This window comes from Salarias fasciatus, chromosome 16 (genome assembly GCF_902148845.1).
Source record: "Salarias fasciatus chromosome 16, fSalaFa1.1, whole genome shotgun sequence".
NCBI classification, from domain to species: domain Eukaryota; kingdom Metazoa; phylum Chordata; class Actinopteri; order Blenniiformes; family Blenniidae; genus Salarias; species Salarias fasciatus.
Window position 1 is genome coordinate 4,687,152 of NC_043760.1, and position 21,687 is coordinate 4,708,838.

Below are 21,687 nucleotides of genomic sequence, written 5' to 3' on the forward strand. Positions count from 1 at the left end.
GATCAGAGTATCAGGGAGTCAGGGCTGTGTGCGGTCAGGGTGACAATTCAACATTTTAATTTACAAACAAAAGAATTAAATTCTATAAAGACAATGAAATTTCACCAGGTCCATCAGGGATCTGCCCTGGTTCTCCTGCTGTTTTCTCTCTTACCGTTAATTTTGAGGTTTCCGGAGGTCTTGATGCTGGGACTCAGCCTGCAGTTGTACTCTCCGGCGTCGGTCATCTTCAGGTCTTGGATGAGAAGGATTCTCCTCTTCCCGTCCACGATCTGCTCGTAGCGGCCGCCCTCAGGCAGCTCCTCATCACCGCGGTACCAGGTGACGTCGGCGCTAGGTTTGGACACCTCACAGATCAGCTTCACGCTGTCGGTCTCTGTTCCCTCCACATTGGAAAGGTTCTTGGTGAATCTGGCTTCTTCCTCTGTAAGTCAAAGAGATTAAAGGTGAAGTTTTCATGTCCTGATCCAGATCATGTGTGGTTCATTGAATCTAACTCAGGACCGCGTGATAAGAAGAATTTTGATATAAGGAAGGGTTTGAGGGTGGGAATCTTACCGACAACTGTCAGCATGCCAGCAGATTTGGTAGTCTTTGCGTCACATTCGTATTCGGCTTCATCATCAAACACTGACTTGTGGATGATGAGAATGTGTTGGCGACCTTGAGCAATAATCTCATATTTCTTTCCTTTCCGTATTTCACTTCCATCTTTAAACCAGCGGACCTGCAGAGAAGGAGGATGAGCAGTGAAGCGCCTCTGGACAAACTGGTTGAAAAGAGACAGCAGCAACGCTGACGCTCACCTTCACGTCCTCTCTGGAAACTTCGCATTCAAACCTGGCAGATTCCTTCTCTTTGACCTCCACGTCATGCAGCGGCTTGGTGAACTCCACGTGTGGAGCTGTGGGAGCACAGAAAAAACCTTCAGCAGATGCTCTGTTCACTGTGTATCAGCTGTAACTTCACTGGAACTATGGCAGATGGCTCAGATCATTTCTTACCTTCTACCTGGTAAACGACTGTTAGTAAGGACCAGGTTGGGTCAGTAACAATCTTGCTATGTGAATCTCAGTAAAACTGGACGGAACGATACTCACGTTCAACGTTGAGGAAGCAGGATGTCTTGAACTCTTTGGCGTTGCAGCTGTATGTCCGTGAGTCGTCAAGTGTGCAGTCGTGGATGAGCAGAGCTCGCTTGTGGCCATCGATGATCATCTCATACTTCTTGGTCTTGCGAATCTCCTGCCCGTCTCTGAACCAAGACACTTCGGCGTTCTCTCGGGAAACTTCGCACTCCAGTGTGGCAGTGGCTTCTTCCTCCACCGTCTGGTCCTCCAGTGGCTTTGAGAACTCCACCGCTGGCTCTGAACAAGGACAGAAGCAACCAAACCAACCATTACAGGCTCATTTAAGTTATATCTGCCAACAAAGATTGTTGCCTGCACTCAGCGTTCATTTTGTCTTTATTTCTAGATATTTGTGTTTACAAAACAACTGAGCAGTACCACCAGCAGTCATGTGGAGAAGCACTGAGATTAGGAGCAAATAATTAATGGTAGAGTCTCTTGAACAGTAGCTGACGCCTGTCAACCAAACATCAGTGAGATCTGTTGTCACCATCATCACTGTCAGACCTCCCTGATTATAAAAATAAGTTTTCTCTCCTTCTTGGTAATTGTCCTGTTTGTTAATAGAGAGCAGTGCCCTCTGGAGGGCTGAATCCTAAACATTTATTCAACTGACTGATCACATGGATATATGACGGCACCAACATTTTCACTCTGTTTCTGTAGCTTTTGTCCAACAGAAATGACACTTCAACCAACACAGCAGCTAATGTTTGAGTATTATGAAGTTCGAAACATGACGGTGTGTAGGTGATGGAGAGGAGGTGGGTCTCACCTCTGACGGTAAGGTTGGCCTCCGTCTGGAAGTCCTTGGCAGTGAGTTTGACTTGACCGGCTTCATTCAGCTGAACGTCCCTCAGCGTCAGACTGTGAACTTTACCCTCCACCTTTAGCACCACCTGTGGGTTCAACATAGCCACAGCACTTGAGTATGACTGCCCTCAGTGCCGCCTGTCAGGCACAGTGAGCACTTTTCCACCCATGGTTGAACTAACAGGTCAATAAACCTGCCCCATCAGCTGCTGTTAACCTGAATCATGCCTATCGGGATCAGCATCTCTGAGGCTTGAACCAGAAGCTGAGGAAACCTTTGTCTCCTGGACATCATCATCAGCTCCTCACTTTGTCTGGACTGTGTGAAGTTGAGTGGATATCTTCATTTTATCTGTCAGGTTTAAAGTAAACATATTCTATTCGAGCTTCTGATAGTCTGTGAGATTCAGACCTTTTGTCAATGACAACAATTCAAGTGCAAATGCATCGATTTGTTTTTTTGTTTCATAAAAAAATTCATGTTGAAGTGGCAGTGATTTAAAAATTATGGGACAACAATGGGAGAGCACGGACGTTCATATGTGCAGAACACTAAGTTGGATTGGTATTACGGTCTAACCCACCAAGTCCAGGAGAATCCGGACAGGAACCAGAACCAGGACCAGGAGGATATAGACTGGGAATAATGACAGTCATGACAGTTTCTGAGTTCTTTTGTCATTTAAATGGACCCCCAAAACACAAAGCAGCGTGTTTTCACTTGAAATCGTTGCCGTGTAAATGCAGCCTCAAATTCTTGAGAAGTCATTGTGTATAAACCTTTCCCTGACTTGCCTTTTCTCAGGTTCACAGTCAATGCTCATGCTAATCCACATTTCCTGGTTGTGTTTATGTGGGAATTGTTCTCTGAACCTCACCTGACAAACATGCACACACACACACACACACACACACACACACACACACACACACACACACACGCACACACACACATCCCGCACACGTCACACACGTGTCACACACATGTTGATCCTTTCCTGAAGGAAAGCACCGGGGCGGCTCCAGTGGCCTCCTGCTGTTGCCCCGGGCCTCCCGTCTGGTAAAAATAACCTGCAGAAATGCTGGCAGGGCAGAAAAAGCCTCCTGCATGTTCTTGCAAAACCAGGATCGAATGCTCAGCTGGAATCCTCAACCTGTAGCAGGACCTTATATGAAGACCTGAAGAGTGTGTGAAACACAGCAAACACTGGGACCAGGACTGGGATTGGGACCAGGACCTGGACTGAGACTTGGACCAGACCAGTACAAGGACCAGGACCAAGAGCAAGACTGGGACGAGGGCTATGACCAGAACCAGTAGTTGGACAAATACAAAGATCAGGACCAGTGTCAGTAATAGGTCTAGGACCAAGATTGGAACTGGAATTAAGATCAGAACCAGTATAAGCACTGGGATCAATAATCAGTACCAGTGTCAGGACTAAGCCTGGTAGCGGCAGCAGGCCTGGGACTCTGTACCGTGTGGTGTCGCGGTGGACTCACCCTGTCGCTCGGCTCCAGCTTTGTTTCGCCCAGGAACCATTCGACGGCGATGTCCTCGTAGGACAGCTCACACTCGAAGGTAGCGGTCTCTCCGGCGGTCACGGTGACGTCGTTGAGCGGCCGCGTCAGGCCGATGACTCGTGCTTTGGATTGGGGAGAAGACATTGTTAGTCTCCCAACCCGGATGAGGTCCACGAAGTAATCAGAGTAATCCTCAGAGAGCGGCGGCGCTCATGGTGCAGCTGAGCTGAAGGCGGCCTGCCAGAGCCCTCGGGACAACTGCAGCACAGCGACCCGGGGCTTTGGCATTGGGGGGCCGAGCTCATTAGCATGCCGCCCGCCATTGGAGCAGTAAGGGACGGGGTCGTGACCTCTCCCCTCGCCAATCAGAGAATCCCGCTCTAGAAAAGGCATGCGGTTTCAAAAATAACTGCGGGTACTGATAGGCTGACAGGCCACCTCTGCCAAAAGCTCTGGGATGGGGGAGGGCACGCTGGTCTGCTCCTATCAATCAAACTGCGACAAAATTCCTGGAAAAGGAGACTGGAGCCGGAAGAGAAGTGGAAGGACCGGAACACACATACACATACACGCGATTCTGCTACTGGAACCACACTGGTTCCAGTCCCAGAACCAGTACAGACAACACAAGGTCTGAGGACTTGCAGGACTGTTTCAAGCTTCTGCTCTTTGAAATCAGCTCCTGATGTCTGGACAGCATGTAAATTATCTCCTTATGACTGAGAAACCTTTTCTGATCAAAGAAAATTCAACTTCATATGAAAATCTGGAAGAACAGGAAGAGTTGAAAGTGGCAGGTTTTCATTGGTTGTTGTTGGTTTTCTTTGTTTTCTTCATCTTGGACATCAAATCGGAGGTTTTTTCTGGGACTGAGAACATTCTCTCACTCGGCAGCTCACTTTATCAACCCACAGAAACAACCTGAACAGGCTCTTCGATGGTGAATTTTACATCTGCTCGTGAAGAATGAAACCAGTCAGATGTAAAATCCATCTGCAGCTGCTTCAGTCAGAAATGAAGAGAAATCTAAATGCCTGCAGGAATGTTCGGCCTGCAGAACATGAATTAGGGAATCTGTTGCACCAAGACGCCAGTCATGGTTTAATGGGGCCTCGGCGTCTGCTGTGGATTTCTTTGGGTACCTTTGACACGCAGGTGAGCTGAAGATTTAGCGTTGGCCGCGGAGAAGTCGACGCTTCCTGCCATGACCATTTTGCAGTTGTAGAGGACCAAAATGTGGCGAGCTCCTTCCTCTTTGATCTCCACGTCCTGAAAACAGACACCCAGACAGACTTCAGGAGTTTTCTGTCACAGTGTCAGAGAGGCCGAGGGACGACGCTGGAGGACGTCTGAAGACCGTGAAGAGGGCCGACCACCACAGAAACCCTCTGCGCCTCCATGGGTGGATTCAACCAGACTGCGGCAGCCCCAAGAGGCTGAGCCATGAATCCACAGCTTCATCAAGCTCCAAAATAATGAAATGTGATCCCAAAATAATGAAAAGTGATCAATGCAGCAAAATGTGAGGGGATAATTGAGTGGCTTCCTTCATGAGACAAACTGCAAGTGTTTGGTCTTACAGCGGACGGATGGAGCGTCTCTCCCTTCAGTTTCCAGATGGCATGAAGGTCGTCCTCTGAGACCTCCGTCTCAAACTTGGCTGTCTCGGTTTCAGTGACTTCCAAACTGTAGAGCGGGCGGACCACCTTGATGTCCCGCTCTGAAGGAAAAACAGTAGAGACCCGTCCAAGCAAGGATGAGACAGAGACAGCAGCTTCAGGGTGTCAGATGATCGGTGGCGGATGTTAAGTACAGATAACGACATGGAGATATGAACACATGGAGACATGGACATATGGAGACATGGAGACATGGAGACATGGAGATATGGAGATATGGAGATATGGAAACATGGACATATGGAGTAGAGACATGGAGATATGATGACATGGAGACATGAAGATATGGAGATATGGAGACATGGAGACATGACGACATGGAGACATGAAGACATAAATATATGGAGACATGGACACTTGACATAGAGATATGGACATATGGAGACATGGAGATATGATGACATGGAGATGTGGAGATATGAAGACATGTGAAAGTGGAGAAATGAGAACAGTTTGGGCAAACAGATGTCACTCTTATTCAGAGTGACTTACAATTTGTGCAGAAAGAAAATAAAAAAAAAATGATAATAACCAACATCTACAAACATCAACAAGTCACAGAGAATATTTTGAATAAATATTTGTCAGTTATTTACTGTCTACAGCTACTCTCTCATTTCTGACCCTGATCGGGGATTTTGGTGTCTTCCTCCATGAATAAAGGTAGAAAGTAAAGACAACCTAGATACAGACCCTGCGGAGCTCAAAACCACTATCTTCTTCCTTTAGAAGAGGATGATGCTGCTGAAGCCATGTGGCTCAAAGCTCTCACAGTGCTAAAAGATGGAGGTGACCTAAAGTCCAGTTCTGATCTGGCATCTTTTCTATTGGAGGAGCATCTGGACCAGAACATCTCACTGGTGTCCTCCTATTGGAGGAGCATCTAGACCAGAACATCTCCCTGGTGTCCTCCTATTGGAGGAGCATCTGGACCAGAACATCTCCCTGGTGTCCTCCTATTGGAGGAGCATCTGGACCAGAACATCTTCCTGGTGTCCTCCTATTGGAGGAGCATCTGGACCAGAACATCTCCCTGGTGTCCTCCTATTGGAGGAGCATCTGGACCAGAACATCTCCCTGGAGATGCGACTCTGACTTATGTTGTTCTTGATTTATTACTCTCAACTCCAGCGAGCTCTAAAATTCCACAACCTCAGATTTTCTTTTCTGATGGTTTAATATTTTTATGTCAGATTTTCAAATACAGTTTTCAGGTTTTAAAATGGTATGTGCCATTTTTTCTTTTATTTTTTTTTTCTTTTAATGTTTCCAGATCTGATATTGACTTGGCTTTGCAAAACGCATCTGCATCTTCCTCAGAGCGTTTCTTCGACCCAAAATTGATCTGAAGTTCTGCTCTCACATCTCTGAAGTTTTGGAGATGTTTGCGGGTTGGTTGGATTATCATGTGAACAACAACACACACACAGTCGGGGTGACGGTGATGGTGACGGCGGAATGGACAGGGGGACTGTCTGGGCAGTCGGCGGTGGTTTAGACGCCATGGTCCGCTCTGTCAGGGGGTGGAGTCATCCATCTTTACCTTCGATGTTCAGGCCTGCCGTGGTTTTGTCTGTGCTGCAGTCACAGGTGTATGTTCCCATGTCCCTCTTGGCGGCCTTCTTGATGACCAGCATACGCTTGCGGCCATCCACCTGCATCAGGACGTTCTTAGAGGAGAAGATTTCATTGCCGTCCTTGAACCACCGCACCTCGGCGGCGGCTTTGCTGAGCTCACAGGACAGGATGACCTCGTCCTTCTCTACTGCCGTGTAGTCCTGCAGCTTGACGGTGAAGTACAAGTCGCCCTCTGAAAACAGACATCAGCAGCTCAAAACACCCAACAGACGAGAGAAGACAGCAAAGACCACCACATGATTGATGACATCTGACAGGAGTGAAGCGTCTGAAACCTGCAGAACATCTGTACACATGTTCTGAACTTGAGGCTTCATCAAGTCTGTGATCTCAAAATGAAACCGTGACGTGCAATGACAGTTTCCTGACAGTGTCGTTATTAGCCACAGTTGTTAACAATCAAAAACAACACCAAAGCAAAATGATTTCCGATTATAAAGATTGCTGAACAATCTCAAAAAAGTTATGGAACAAACTCCTTAAAAGCATCAAAATCTCTGTTAACTTCAAGGACTTCCTGAAGGCTGCCGGGACGAACGCAGGCTGGAATGACAGGAAATCACTGATGTTGTGAACTAAAGTTTGTTATGGGGTCAACAAAATGTGCTGGATTCTCTTTGAGTCTTGAACTCAAATTCTTGTCAGTGATTGGACAAGCTAGAGGAAGCTGCCAATTTGACACACAAACGCTAAAACGTGAAAATGCTGTTGCCCCCTGCCAGGACCGGTACTGACCAAGCACTGTGAGCATGGCCTCGCACGTCTTCCCCATGGCCTCCACTTTGATCATGGAGGTGTCGTCAGTCGTGACCTCCTTGAAAGTCAGCATGTGGACCTTCCCTTCCTCTGACATGTGCACCACCCTGCTGGGGTGCAGCCGCACATCGTTTTTGTACCAAACAACCGGCACATTGCCGTGAGAAAGTTCCACACTGAACGCAGCCGTCTCACGCTCCTTCACTGTCACGTCTTTGATCGGTTTGACAAACTCAAGGCGAATACCTGATGAGAAATGATATTCATAGGGATCAACAGAGAGCGGAGACAGCTGACAGAGCACCTGATGGAGGAAGATGTGCTCAGTTTAAGATGTGTTCAGATGGTAACATCTTCAGGTTAAGATGTGTTCATCTTAAGAAATGTTCAGATGGTAATGTATTCAGGTTAATGTGATCAGGTTAAGATGTGTTCAGGTGGTGATGTGTTTAGTTTAAGTTCAGATGGTGATGTGTTCAGGTGATTTTTGTTAATCAGGAGAGGTTTGAAGGTTTTCTGGAGAATATTTCCACCAGTTTCACCTTCCACAGAGTTCATGAGAGGCCGCATACACATCAGACATATCGCACGAAGCTGAAGTGACTGGACTCTGTTTACCTTTGATTATCAACTTTCCAGATGTTCTCTTATCTTCAGCCTCGAACATGTATTTGGCTTCATCATCGTATCGGGCAGATTTTATTACCAGACTGTGTCTCTTTCCATCCACAAGCAGCTCAAACTTGTCATCGTTTGATAACTCCTGAGATCCCTTCAGCCAACGGAAACTTTTTGGTTCTCGAGAAATTTCCACTTCAAATTTGGCCTCGTCCTTTTCGTAAACATGCACATCGGCCAGTGGCGTAATAAAGGACACAGGTACCTCTGAGGGTTCAGACACATGAGATTAATGTCAGTGTGCAGATGGTGTTCAGGAGGTGCCACAAGAGAATTCACTGAGCAGAATCACACAATCTCTATGACTGTTCGGTCTTGTTGAGCTGCAGCACCAACAAAGTAGGTGAGCAAAGGTAAGGAGCTTCACAGTCCATGTTTTCAGAAGCTGTGCTTGCAACAAGAGTTTGGATGAGAAGTGAGGAAGCAAACGCTCACCCTTCACTTTCAGGTTGGCTGAACACTTGGCATTGGCGGCGCTGAACGCCACCTCGCCTGTCTGGGGAACTTTGCAGTTGTATAAGACCAGAGTGTGTTTGGCGCCATCCTCCACAATCTCTACATCCTGTGGGTGGCCAACACACATTAGCATTTCAAGTTAAATCAAGGAATCACAGAAAAGTTACCAGGACGAGCTGTGATTTCACCAATACAGACTGAAATTGCATTTAAACAGAGCTAAGGGTAAAGCTATGAGAGAACCGGACATACAGCGGATGGACTGAGGACTTCTCCATTCAGTTTCCACTGGCCGTGGACATCGTCCTCGCTGAGCTCCACCTCGAATCGAGCTGTCTCTCCATCAAACACCTCCAAACCATACATTGGACGAACCACTTTGATGTGGCGTGCTGGTGTTTAAGAGAGGAGACAATGTTCGAACATGTAAATACTTCACAGACAGACATCAAAACACACACAAACACTAAACAGAGACACACACATGGAGTTGCCAGGTGAGGTTCTTCTCATCCAACCCCCCTTTAATGTGCTCCTTAGATAGAGCCATAAAGAACCAAACTCAGATGGGCTTGGGACAGCTGTGAGTGGAGCACCGATAACATTGACACAACTGAACTGTTGAATATCCAATAAAACATTTAGTTGCAAATAAATCTTCAGCATTATCAAGGCGGAACTGTTCTTCTCAAGAACAATGTAAGGGTTCAAAGGGTTCAAAGCATGATGAATCTGCTTTGGGAACCATGAAAAAAAATACAGGAAAACATTACTACAATACTAATTTCATCCCCAAATGGAAGGAGATCATCGGAGCTGACCCAGTAAAGCTCGTTCCCTTGGAGAGTACTTCCGCCACGAATGAAGGGGAGGACAAAGACCATGGATGGAGACAAGATTGCTCAGAAAGAGGTGATATGAGAGAGAAAACTGGAGCTATGGTTAGGGGGCAGTGTAGTTTGGGGGGAAGACTAAAAACTCAAGATCAAATGTTTTACCTTCGATGTGAAGTGTTGCAGTTGTCTTGTCTGTTCCACAGTCACATACGTACTGCCCTTTGTCTTTGTCTCCAACCTTCTTGATCACAAGTGTTCTGCGTTTGCCCTCGGCCTTAACAGTAACCATACTGGAGGGCTTGATTTCAGCCTCATTGTGGTACCACATGACATCCACGTCTTTGCTGAGCTCACAATCAAGAACCACCTCGTCCTTCTCCACTGCAGTGTAGTCTTGCAGCTTGACAGTGAAGTAGGCATCTCCCTCTAGAATGGGCACAATTTATTTGGGATGACTCCTTGAATTATCAACAGACAAGCAGGATGTGGTACAAAGACAGCACATGTGACAGGACATTCAGTGAGGACAAAAGAACGCAACAAAGAAAACTAATGGCTGACACACAGACACACACACACAATGAGGTCACTTTGTGAACTTATGAGGACACAAATGTGAACAAACACACATAGAGCTGTGGGAAGAAGAAGAGGCGCCGAATGGGAATGACAGAAAGTAGAACGGTTTGCTCCTGGTTTACCTATAACCGTCAGATTGGCCATGGAAGGGATGCCTTTAGCCTCAGCCTTAATTTGGCAGGTATCGTCCAGAGTCACCTCCCGTATTTCTAGCACATGTTTCTTCCCGTCCACGTGAGTGACGACCGTCCTGCTCGGGTGGATTTTAACGTCGTTCTTGTACCAGGTGACGGGGATGTTCTCGTGAGAGAGCTCCAGCTCAAATCGAGCCGTTTTGCCCTCCTTGACAGTTTGATCCTTGATTGGCGAGATAAATTTGAGCCTGATACCTACAATGGTGTTGATAAAACATGACCGTACACGGTGAACCAGCGAACTCAATGGAAACAAAACAAAAAATGTTCTGAGGTTCCATCTGTGGGAGCAGTTGAGCACTTACCCTCCACTGTCAGCTTTGCCTTTGAGGATTTACCCAAAGCCTCAATCGTGTATTCGTCTTCATCATCAAACTCACAGCAGTTAATGATCAACATATGCTTCTTTCCATCATCAATGATGTCAAACTTTTGGTCTGGGGTGATAATGTCCGCCCCTCGATACCACATGACCTTAGCGACATCCTTCGTGATGGTGCATTCAAATTTGGCCTGTTTCTTTTCAGGCACCGTGACATCTTTCAGTGGGACAACAAAGTCCATTTCGATTTCTGGGGTTTGAAAAGTGACACGGGGACAAGAACATGAACAACACAACTGGACACACATACACAGACAACAACAACAGTCCACAGCCTGAGGCCAGTTCATCTCGACAGAACCAACTGTGTCCATTTACAACTCTAAAAATCCTTGGAGTGGTACTAATGTGGTAACAGCATGCATATAGAAATAGTACATCACTGGATCACTGATTTCACAAAAAATGGAAGGCATCTGAAACAAAAGAAATCCAGCAGAAAACATCATTGGACTGGAGGGATTCATCAAAGAGAAAGGACACAAATGTCCAAGAAAAGTAGAAGCTTCATAAACGATCAAGGAACTCTTGATAGAAGCACTTGTTCTTCACACCAGGGCAGCTCATCTTCCATCTTCAGACCTCTTGTCTCTTTGTTTGGGGCAAAAATGACTTTCTGCTGCTCTTGTAACATTAAAACTCTTCCTACAACTTTTTTAAATAAAACAATTAAAGTGCTTAATGTGGAATCTAAACTGATGGACATAATGCTGGCACGACAAACTGGCCAACTGGCAAAACAACACAGAAACAGAAATAACTTAAACACAACAAGAAATAGAACAAATACAAGAACAGTGACACAAATCCATTGACAACAGAAGAAAACGACCCCACATTGAAACTGTCCTTTTTCTTCTGGGCTGCATGAAATTCACATTCAATCAGTCAAGTTCACCAATCCTGTTAAATAAAGATCTAAGGTCTGCCTTCACGTGCCATAAAGCTTTATTCTCTTGTTGGCTGACCTTACACCTTTATTCTCCCACAGGAAGCAACAGTATGATTTGTCCCATTCAGGAATGTGGCTCCTACCTTTGACGTTGAGCATTGCGGTGGTGACGGCATTCAGCGCCTGGTAGGTCACTTCTCCAGCTTGATCCAACTGGCAGTTCTTCAGCATCAGTCTGCGCACTTTTCCCTCCATTTGCATTTCACATGTCTGAACAGCATGAGAAAAGTTATTTTTATAGTAGAAATATTTAGAGCAGTGCAAACTTTTCAGCCATAAGAATAACACCTCTGATTTTCTATATCAGGGTTGGGAAACTCCGGTCCTTGAAAGCCGGAATCCCGCATGTTTTAGGTCTCTCCCAGCAATGAGGGACTCGTGATGGGGCTTTTTCACAGACTCGAAGAAGAGACCATTAGATGAAGGTGTGCTGAAGCAGGTAGTTGTCTAAAACATGCAGGATGGTGGCCCTTGAGGGCCGGAGTCGGCCATCTCTGCTCTATATGTATGATGACTTCTGTCAGAGGACCTCATCTGACTGCAGGTCAACATTTAGTCCTCAGCAGAAGCAGAAAATTGGACAGTTGTGAGGATATGATCCTGATTTAGTGGAGCAGCTCATCTCCAAACCTGCAGCTGTGGTGGGCTGTGCCCAGTTTGACCAGGTGATGGAGCAAAGGGTGGCTGTGCGGTCAGATGAATAAAGAAACTATGAGTGCTCTGATGGAAAGCTGCCACGATATTCAGTGTGTCACGTTATGTGGGGCTATTAAAACTCATAAAATCTGAATTCCACTAGACTGGCATTCTAACTTGTGCAAAAGGCTTCTGTTCATCTTCTTTGAGCATGTGAAGCTTTCATTGTATTTGGATTTTGTTTTATTGGTATTTTTTCAGTGTTTTAAATAAAAGTAAGACTTTCAAACATAAGTGAGGTGGTCATAATATTTTGGCTGAAAAGATTGGTCATAACGGTTTGGCTGAACGGATTATTGAAGTGGTCGTAATGTCCTGACTGCTCGTACCGGGGATCTGGTAAGAACTTCTCCTTTGAGCTTCCATTCTCCGGGAACGTCATCCTCAGAAATCTCTGTCTCAAACGTGGCATCTTCCTTCTCTGTGATCTCCACGCTGACCAGAGGCCTCAGGATCTCAGCCTCCCGTTCTGAGAACAGGTGGGCATAGTGGTACTCCCAAATATCAGTCAGCTTTCAACACACCACTGATAAATGTTGGTAAAAATAGACAAATGGCTAAAGGCAGAAAAAAATGGACAAACCTCCCAGTGTTAGCTTGGCAGTGTAGACGCGTCCTTCCACCTCCATGGCGTACTCCGCCACGTCTTCGGGCTGACAGTTCTTGATGGTCAGAGTCAGCTCTTTTCCATCTTGTTTGATCTCGATCTTGTCAGATGGAACAACTTCGTTCTCCCCTTTCAGCCACTTCCAGTTGGGTGTGTCCTTGAAGAGCTCACATTTGAAGGTCGCTGCAGCCTTGGGCTTGACATGCTGGTCCCTCAGCGGTTTGACAATCCAGTCTTTTATGATTTCTGTTGGAAAGAAACTTCATCTCAGTTCACTTTCTGGAATTGTTTCGACACACTGAAGAGATGTTTGGTGTGATTGACTGATAATGTGATGATGTGGCTTTGTTCTTGAACATTGCAGTGAAATGCTGTCAGAACATTGTAAAGATAAATTTCAGTGTCATCCGCGTAGAGACTGTTTCTGTCACTTGGTGGCCTGAAACCTGCCTCCATCTTTACCTTCATCCATCGTTGACAGGTCTCACTTACCAATCACTTTAACGTTGGTGCTGGTCTTCACCTCCTCCTGTCCGGCTACTTCACAGCTGTAGGTGCCGGCGTCCTCCTCAGTAGAGTTCTGGATGGTTACAGCGTGCTGCATGCCTATGATGTTGATCTGGATCTTGCCCTCCTTCTTCTTCAGCACTTCTCCATTTTTCTTCCACACCACATCCCTCTCTTTGTTCAGCTCACAGGTCATGTACACCGGCTGACCCTTCAGCGCCGACGTCTCTTCCTCCAGCTCCTTCAGCCACTTCACAGGAAGCTCTGCCAGCACACAGATAGCGGTATCACACCAGTCAGTGGTTGATTCAACACACGAACTTTGAATAAAGGTGGATGTTATACACTCAGACACACACAGAGGTTTGCAGAGTGACAGGGATGAACTGGGTTTACCTTCCACAATGAGCTTGGCCGTGCAGGAGATCTCCTTTCCTGCGTTCTTGGCAATGCAGGTGTATTCTCCAGTGTCGGACAGCTGCACGTCGATGATGTTCAGCTTTCTGTCTTTGCCGTCAGAGGTGAATTTGTGCTTGGGGCTCTCACGCAGATTGCTGCCATCCTTCATCCAGGAGGTGATGGCAGTGGAGGGCGACACCTCACACTCGAACACGGCGGCCGAGCCGATGGACTCCGCCTCCTGCAGAACAATGTCCTGTAGCTTCTTGATGAACTTCAGAGGGACGGCCTTCAGCTTGAAGCCTCCGAACGGTTCCTCTGGAGGGGAGGGGCCTTTCCCGCCGGGCCTCAGCCCGCGGCCACGCCCCTCTCCAGGAGACGGTGTCTGCTTGGCTAAAAGGAAGACAAACAACTCAAACCAGAATCAGACCAAAGCTGGGTGTGTCTGGACAAATTCAGAGTGAAACCAAAACACTCACGTTTCAGACCCCGACCTCGGCCTCCTCGCCCTGCCTCTTCTGCCGGTTGTCCCTCTGTTACAAAATACGTCAAATCAACTTTGTGCACATGATGCTATCACGCACTGACGTCCCGGTTAGCATGATGTGACCATGAGATAAATGTCCTTTTAGAGACATACAAAGTGGCTTTGATGCAAAATGTATGAAGGGATGAGAATGAAATGGAAGCAGACAGATGACTGACAGCATGTGAATACAGATTTAAGGCCTTCATACAGCCGGGGTGTCAACAACAAATAACACAAAGTGTAATCAAGGTGTTGGAGGGAATCAGCCTCCGATGTAAGGACGCTGCAAACATAAACTGACAGCTTCCACGTGTTCACAACAATCCACAATAACAGACAACATGAAGCATCAATCATCAATACTGCTGATTACTATGAAGGTTCATACTGTTGACCCCGTCAGCCAATAAGGACCACAGTTTTTCCCTGCCTGGGCTGATGAGTGTGGTCTTGTGTGCAATCTACAAGACAGCCATGCTTTGGAAGCTGATGGGTCTCCGTGTCTAGAGAATCTGACTTTAGTGATGAAGCTGGGTCTCTTTGTTTTCTAATCTTGGTTTAGTGGAAAGTGGGACTTAGAGTCAGTTTACATGATGTTTCAAGTGAAAATGCATAGTTTTGTGTTTTCGTTTCACGTTCCCATGTGAAAGTTCTGAAAATGAGGTCCATTTCCAAGGCAACGGCAGAAACGCTGAAAACGATGTTGTTTTCATGTTGGTCTACTAATTGGTGCTGTTTGTTTTTGTAATTAAACCACGCACATGCTGCAGAGAACAATACACTCTAAACAGTAACAATGGGAGAACAAGGACATATGGAGACAGAGCCCAAGCATTTTGGAAAAGTTCCACCCTGGGGGCCGTTTTCAAATAGTACCATTTTTGATGATTCCAAGCACCGTTGTCTTGTGAATAGACCCCAAAACTTCAATGAAAGTTTTTTTATTTTCACTTGAAATGGCTGCCATATAAATGGACCCTCAGACTCCGGTTCACACCGGTGACCCCATGTCGGATCTGGATTCACTAACCGAACGTGAGAGAGCTGGCTCGTGTTGGAGAATTCTCAGAGTTTTGAACTTCAAGTTTGTCTGACTTGAACGCAGAGATCTGACTGTTGATGGTTTCTACCTGTCAACTGAAGTAAATGGAACAAACACACACTCATATTGTCCACCTGCACAGTTTGATGTGTCAGGACCAGCAGCGCCCCCTGTGTATGAAGGCCTTCACAGGCATGAAGAGATGAACATCACAGATGTGACAGACACATGATGAAGGGTGATGATCAGATGGTTGGACAACATGAACACAAGATGGAGATGGCGTGGATCCCGTCATGTTGAGGGGACGATGAGGTGAAGCAGATTTAGATGGAGGTATGACAGAGGGAATGGGTGGAGATTATTGAGAGGTGGGTTGCCGCCACCGTCTCACCTCTCCTGGTCACCCCGGGCACCTCCACAGCGCCTTCCTCTGCTTCGCCTTCCCAGTCCTCCACAGGGACCATCTCCCAGCCCCAGGCCTCCTCTTCCTCTGGCTCGGCCTCTTCCTCAGCTTCAAACTCCTCCTCGAAGACCTCCTCCTCAGGTTGTGTGGCGATCTTCTTCAGCTGCACAGCTCCAGGAGAGACCTCTTTCACCAGGGGGATTGTGGTTTTCTCAGGCTTCTCTTCCTCGGGCGACGGTTTCTTTGGGATCTTCTTCAGAGTAACAGCCTCAATGGCTTCTTTGGGTGAGTCAGCTTTGGGAACTTTCTTCAGTTTATCGATGCTGGGCTTCTTTTCCACTGGGACGGCTTCTGCCTCTTTGAGCTTCTCTACTTTAGGTGAAGGTGTCTTTTTCAGCTCGACCTTTTTCAGCTGCTCGATAGGTTTCAGCGTCACCTCTTCCTTCTCCTCTTTTGCTTTTGGAATGATTCCTTTCTTCAGCTGCAAAGGTTTTGGCTCCTCAGGAACTTTCTCTGGCACCTTCTCTGGTTTAGGTGGTGACAACTTCTTCTCTTCTGGAGTTTCTTTCACTTCCTTTGGCTTCTCAATTTTCTTCTCTGGAGCTTCTGGGACCTCGGGTTTCTTCTCGGGCTTGGCCTCTGGTTCAGGTACCTTTGGTTTTTCTTCTGGACTCGGCCGCCGGCGATGGAAGTCATCGGCTGGCTTCTTCTGTTTGTCCTCTGCCGGTTTCTTCTCTGGCTCTGCAGCCTCCTGTGTAGGCTTAGGGACAGGCTTCAGTTTGATGCTTTCCATCTCGTGCTCTGCTGTGGGGATTCTCTTCACCTTGCTGGGTGCTTTGACCTCAGACTCTTTCTCTGGAACTGTCTTTTTGTCTCCTGGCTTTGGAATCTTGGCTGTCGGCTCTTTGACATCTGGAGTTGGTTTTTCAGTTTTCTTTGGAGGTTCTTTGGGCTCTTCTGCTCTGGGGACCCTCTCTAATTTCTCCAAAGGCGTGATCTCTCTATCAGGTCTCTCCTTCTTCTCCTTCTCAGGCTCTGTCTCTGCTAACTGAACTGGCTTCTCAAATGGTTTGAGTTTCACCACTTCTGGTTCTTCTTTATCCAAAGGCAACTTTTTCACTTTCTTCAGAGCTGCACTCGGTGGCTCAGGTTCCTCCTCTTTAGGAGCTTTAGGAGTTTTCTTCAGTGTGATCTTCTCCTCTGGTTTCTCCTCTTTGGGAGGAGGTTTTTGACGGGTCCAGGGTTCTTTGGGAGCCTCTTTCCGCTCCTCTTCTTTAGCCAAAAGCACTTCCGGTTTCTTTACAGTTTCGGCTTTCTCTCGGGGTTTTCTCTCCTCGGCAGGTCTCCGGGTGGCAACTGAGAACTCAATGTCTTCCTCTCTGTGGACCATCTCCTCCACATGAACGACTGTGGTCTTGGTGACCACCTGAGGTTTCAGGTCCTCCTCAATGTCCTTAGTGGGAACTGACGGGATTTTCTTCAGTGTGACAATTTCGTGCTCCTCCTCCACCTCCCTCACGATTCTGGTGGTTTTTCTCAGGGTGGGAATCTCAAACGTCCCCTCCTCTTCCAAATGAACTTTACCTTTTTTGGGCAGAACCATTTCTGAGGCAGCAAAGGTTTGAAATTACATTACAATGTGTACAAACAAAACACACACACACACACACACACACATACACCAACAGAACTTATTCAAACTTTGGATGGAGTAAAAACAAAAAATATGTCACACAAAGACAAAGACCTCAACCAATTCTGCAGGAGCATGAGATTTATCAAGTGGATTGGAATTTTTTTGGAGCCCAGCTGAAGCCGTGACTGAGTGTGTACGGTGGAGCAGTGGAAGGTCATGGTGCTCCTACCTTTCTTGACTCCTCCTGGTGCTTGGACAGGTCCTTTGGTTTCATCTGATGCAAAGGTAAGGTTCAGAAAGTTGTTATTTAGGACATGTGACAGGTGAAAAAATCAAAAACTCAATGTTTTCAACAGTAGAACTGTGAGGAGAACATTCAGGAACAATCATTTCTCTGATGACAATGTGAACGAGGAGACAAACACATGGAACTGACAGTTGCCATTAAAAACAATCAGGTTGGTTGGACAGGTCAGGTGTAAATGCAGACATTGAGGACTGTGTTGTGATCTGAGCCTGGTTCTGTTGAAAGTCTCCTCCTCTGAGTCTTGTTCTGGTTTTTAATATTACTATGTTATTACTAGTGCTATTGAAATAAAAATTAACTGAATTCAAACAGAATTGGACTGAGCCAGGTGTCTGATTCCAGTTTGGCCGGATGAGATTGTGCAAGATGTGTAATGTAAATTAAAAATATTCAGTTTGTATAACAAAAAACACACCACTCAATGAGGATCTGAGGAGAGTATATTGTTTTACATATAATAACAATAAATGACCAAAGACCATTATCAGGTCATTGTGACTTGCTGTACCATGGAGCTCCACAGGGTGGTGTCAGGAGAATCAGGAGCTGGGTGTAACAGTGAATTTGTCAGTGTAAGATGTTTTAATACCAGCTGTCAGCTGTCTGCAGCAGGTTTCTCCATTTCAACAGGACTCAGAAGAATGACATGAGAAATAAAGTGATGAGTCAACAGGAAGAGGTGAGATGACTGAAGACAGAAGAGGACAGACTGAACAGCATCAGAAGGGTCAAAGCGGCCCAAGATGAGTCTGATAAAGAGGTAAGAAGGGATAAAGATGGAGGACCTGCGTCTGCGGCCACCGGCTGCTCCATCACTGCCTCCACCGGTTCTGTCTTCTTCACAACAGCTTTGGTTGCTTTAGCGTGAAAGAAAGAAGAAACTGAAGAACAGACAGAAACACAAAGAGAACTTGCAGAAGATGTTGAATGATACCTGGCTTAACTTCTGCAGGTGGAGTCTTCTCCACTTTGGCTTTCTCTGTGACTTCAGGCTTTTTGGGAGCTTCTTGAACTGGTGGTTTTTGTTCTTGAAGCAGGAAATTCACAGAAAAATCAACCAAAATTGAGCTTAAACCCAAATACCTTTTTATTATTCAGCAAGTTTTCTCACAAAGAAGTGAAAAAGAAGTGCATTCAATCATGAATGCCTGATAAAAACATGCAGACACTGAGACAAATCAAGAAGACAACTACGAGTCCAGTTCATTTAGAAAGTTCGAAAATCAGCTGCCATGGGATTCTGGGTTTTATACAAGATAAGAAGCTGGTACCTTCTGGAGGAGTGACGGTTTTCACCGCAGGCTTTTTGGTGGGCGTGGTCACCTCCGTCACCTTCTCTGGGACTTCAAGAAACAAATTCAAAGGACAATCAGAAGGACATGCAGAGCACGAGACATTCAAAGACCAACAGACAAAAAGGAGGAGCACAAAGATGAATCACCCCTGTGATATTTCACCAAGACACCACAGTGAACAAGAACACACACACAAACACACACACACTGTGAGGATTAGAGGGAGTGTAGGGAAACACCAAGCTGTGCTGGTTTACACAGAAACCAAGAGAAGCTGTCTGAGGCGACAGCGTGAAGGTTCCTCGCAGTGCGGAGCTTGATGGGTGAAGGAGGTGTGATGGAGCTGAGGAGGTGCACAGCCTCAAAAACAACGTGCTCACTGACACTGATCTGTCCTCCAGTACCTCGGGAAGCTTCTCCATCAAACACTGTGTCTCGCTCTTCTGCTTCCAGAGATGGACTGGTGGACTGCACGGTGCAGCAAATCCGTTCGGTTTGGTCTAGAAGAGACTGTGGTTTCAAGCCAGTGAACCCTTTGGTTTGGTCTTGAACAGATCGTGGTTTCAAGCTGGTAGACTGTTTGGTTTGGTCTTGAAGAGACAGTGGTTTCAGTCCAGGGAACTCTTTGGTTTGGTCTTGAAGAGACGGCGATTTCAAGTCGGGAAACTGTTCAGTTTGGTCTTGAAGAGATGGTGGCTTCAGTTCAGTGAACTCTTTGGTTTGGTCTTGAAGAGACGGTGATTTCAGGCCGGTGGAATCTGAGCTGTTTTTTCTGAGGACGTTTGTGGCTGTGGGATCTGTTACTGACGGCTCTCTGAACCCTGACTCTAACTGCTGTCCTTCAATAACTTCTTCTTCACAGACTGTTTCTGTGGGCTTTTCTGGTTCTTTAGCATCTATTGTATCTTGTACCTGTCTTTCTGCGTCTCTTGAAGCTCTTTTGTCTGTACGTACTTTTGGTCTGCCGGCTACTGTCACTGGCTCTTTAGTTGTATGTGTTACTAGAGCTGTCAGTGCAATTTGTTTCTTCTTTAGTGGTTCTTCAAAAGGACAAACGCCAGCTGTTTTAGTTTTAGTGCTCTTTGACTGAATCTCTTCTATGCTGAGCTCATCATTTACATCATCATTTACTTTTAGATTGTCAAGTTTACCACAAATGTTGTCAGTTTTGGCATCTAGTTTAGTGGAAATCTCTGATTTTGTGGGGATTTCAGGTCTGTTGGCTGTTTTGTTTGTCTGCATTAGCGTCGTTCTCCAATTCAACTCTTCCTGTTTCATTTCTGCTCTGATTTTAGCCATCTTATTTTGAAGGGGATGTGTTTTAGACTGAATTTCTTGGATGCGAACCTCTTCTATTTCAGGCTGTCTTGAAGGATCTCCACGAATGTCTTTAATTATGTGAAGGTTTTTGTCTAAATTTACTTCAGTGGTCATTTCCTTTCTCCTGGGCCCTGTTTCTGGTGTTGCGAGATGAGATTCTTTATCGATCACGTCAGTTTTTAGCGTAAATGTTGCTTTAGGTTCAGCCTGTGGCTGCTTTGTGTTTGATCCATCGACTTGTTCTGACTGAATCTCTGTCATGTTCACCTCTCTGTCGGATTTCAGCAAATTGCCAGAATCCTTTTTAGCACTAACTTTATCCTCTCTGGTGATTGTCTCATGCAGAGTTGTTTTTCGGCAGACGGTTTGTGGTCTGTCAGACAGACTGAGCGGTTCTTTAGAAGACAGTTGGATTTGACGCGTTGGTGCAGTGTGATGTTCAACCTGTTGTGGTTTGGTTTTCAACTTTTCTAGTGGACAAACTTCGACTGTTTCCAATTGAATTTCTTTTTCTTCTTCTTCAGGTGGTTTCAGAGCGCCTGCAGGAAGATCTGAGCAATACTTTTTGTCAGTTTCACCTTGTTTTGGGGTTTTTCTGTCATGTCTTACTGGTCTGTCACATGTTTTCAACTTCACCTCAGCTTCCTGTTTAATCTGTCTTTGCTTTGTTTTTGGGAAGATTTCAGCCGATTCAGTTTCAACCGTGATTCTCTTTGGCTGAATTTCATCATCTTTTACTGTTTTCTGTAATTCTTCAGTTTTTGAGGTCCATGAGCTTCTGTCAAAATCACAAACTTTCTCTTTGTTTGATGTTCCATGCCCGATGTGCGTGTCGGGGGAAAGGAAACTCTGCAGCATTACTCGATCCTCTGTCGTCCTCAGAGGATTCTCAGACACTCCATCCTCTACAGATTTCCTCAAGGGCTTTCTTTCTGATGGTTTTAGAGTCCCTTCCTTGAACGGAGTGACGTTCAGTTGAACTTGTTGAGCTGTAGATCCTCCTTGTTTTGTTGGAGCCTGTGCTTTCTGGGAACAAGTTCCATCTCCTGCTGATGTTGCTGTTTTCAGAGAAGTAACTTCATCTGTTTGATTTCCAGATGTTGTCTCTGCTTGTTTGGACTTTGCACATTCAGTGTCTCTCAGTGTGAAGGGCTTTACCAGCTTGTGTGGTACGATCAACCTGTCAAACTCTCCCTTATTGGTTGTTGAATGTTTCTCAGGAGTCACTGAAGCTCTTTTCTGCGACTGTTCCTCTTCTGTTTCCATAACGTTCAATGAGGGAACCCGTCCACCTTTGACTGGGATCTTCTCCAACTCCACCTCTTG

General features: G+C 46.1%; 1 protein-coding gene across 1 annotated transcript in view; it reads right to left on the reverse strand.

Annotated features, from left to right (window-relative positions):
• The window catches only part of LOC115402767 (titin-like), a 205,830-nt gene that overhangs the window by 94,835 nt on the left and 89,308 nt on the right, over window positions 1-21,687 (reverse strand). Inside the window, 25 exon segments of the mRNA XM_030111303.1 lie at window positions 155-424; window positions 559-727; window positions 807-904; window positions 1,101-1,367; window positions 1,906-2,029; window positions 3,447-3,589; window positions 4,610-4,736; window positions 5,048-5,187; window positions 6,690-6,956; window positions 7,520-7,786; window positions 8,159-8,425; window positions 8,654-8,780; window positions 8,927-9,066; window positions 9,673-9,936; window positions 10,212-10,478; window positions 10,589-10,855; window positions 11,701-11,827; window positions 12,643-12,782; window positions 12,897-13,166; window positions 13,413-13,691; window positions 13,824-14,219; window positions 14,306-14,359; window positions 17,669-17,713; window positions 19,018-19,048; window positions 19,906-19,937. Of these exon segments, the coding sequence (XP_029967163.1) occupies window positions 155-424; window positions 559-727; window positions 807-904; window positions 1,101-1,367; window positions 1,906-2,029; window positions 3,447-3,589; window positions 4,610-4,736; window positions 5,048-5,187; window positions 6,690-6,956; window positions 7,520-7,786; window positions 8,159-8,425; window positions 8,654-8,780; window positions 8,927-9,066; window positions 9,673-9,936; window positions 10,212-10,478; window positions 10,589-10,855; window positions 11,701-11,827; window positions 12,643-12,782; window positions 12,897-13,166; window positions 13,413-13,691; window positions 13,824-14,219; window positions 14,306-14,359; window positions 17,669-17,713; window positions 19,018-19,048; window positions 19,906-19,937 (4,578 nt within the window).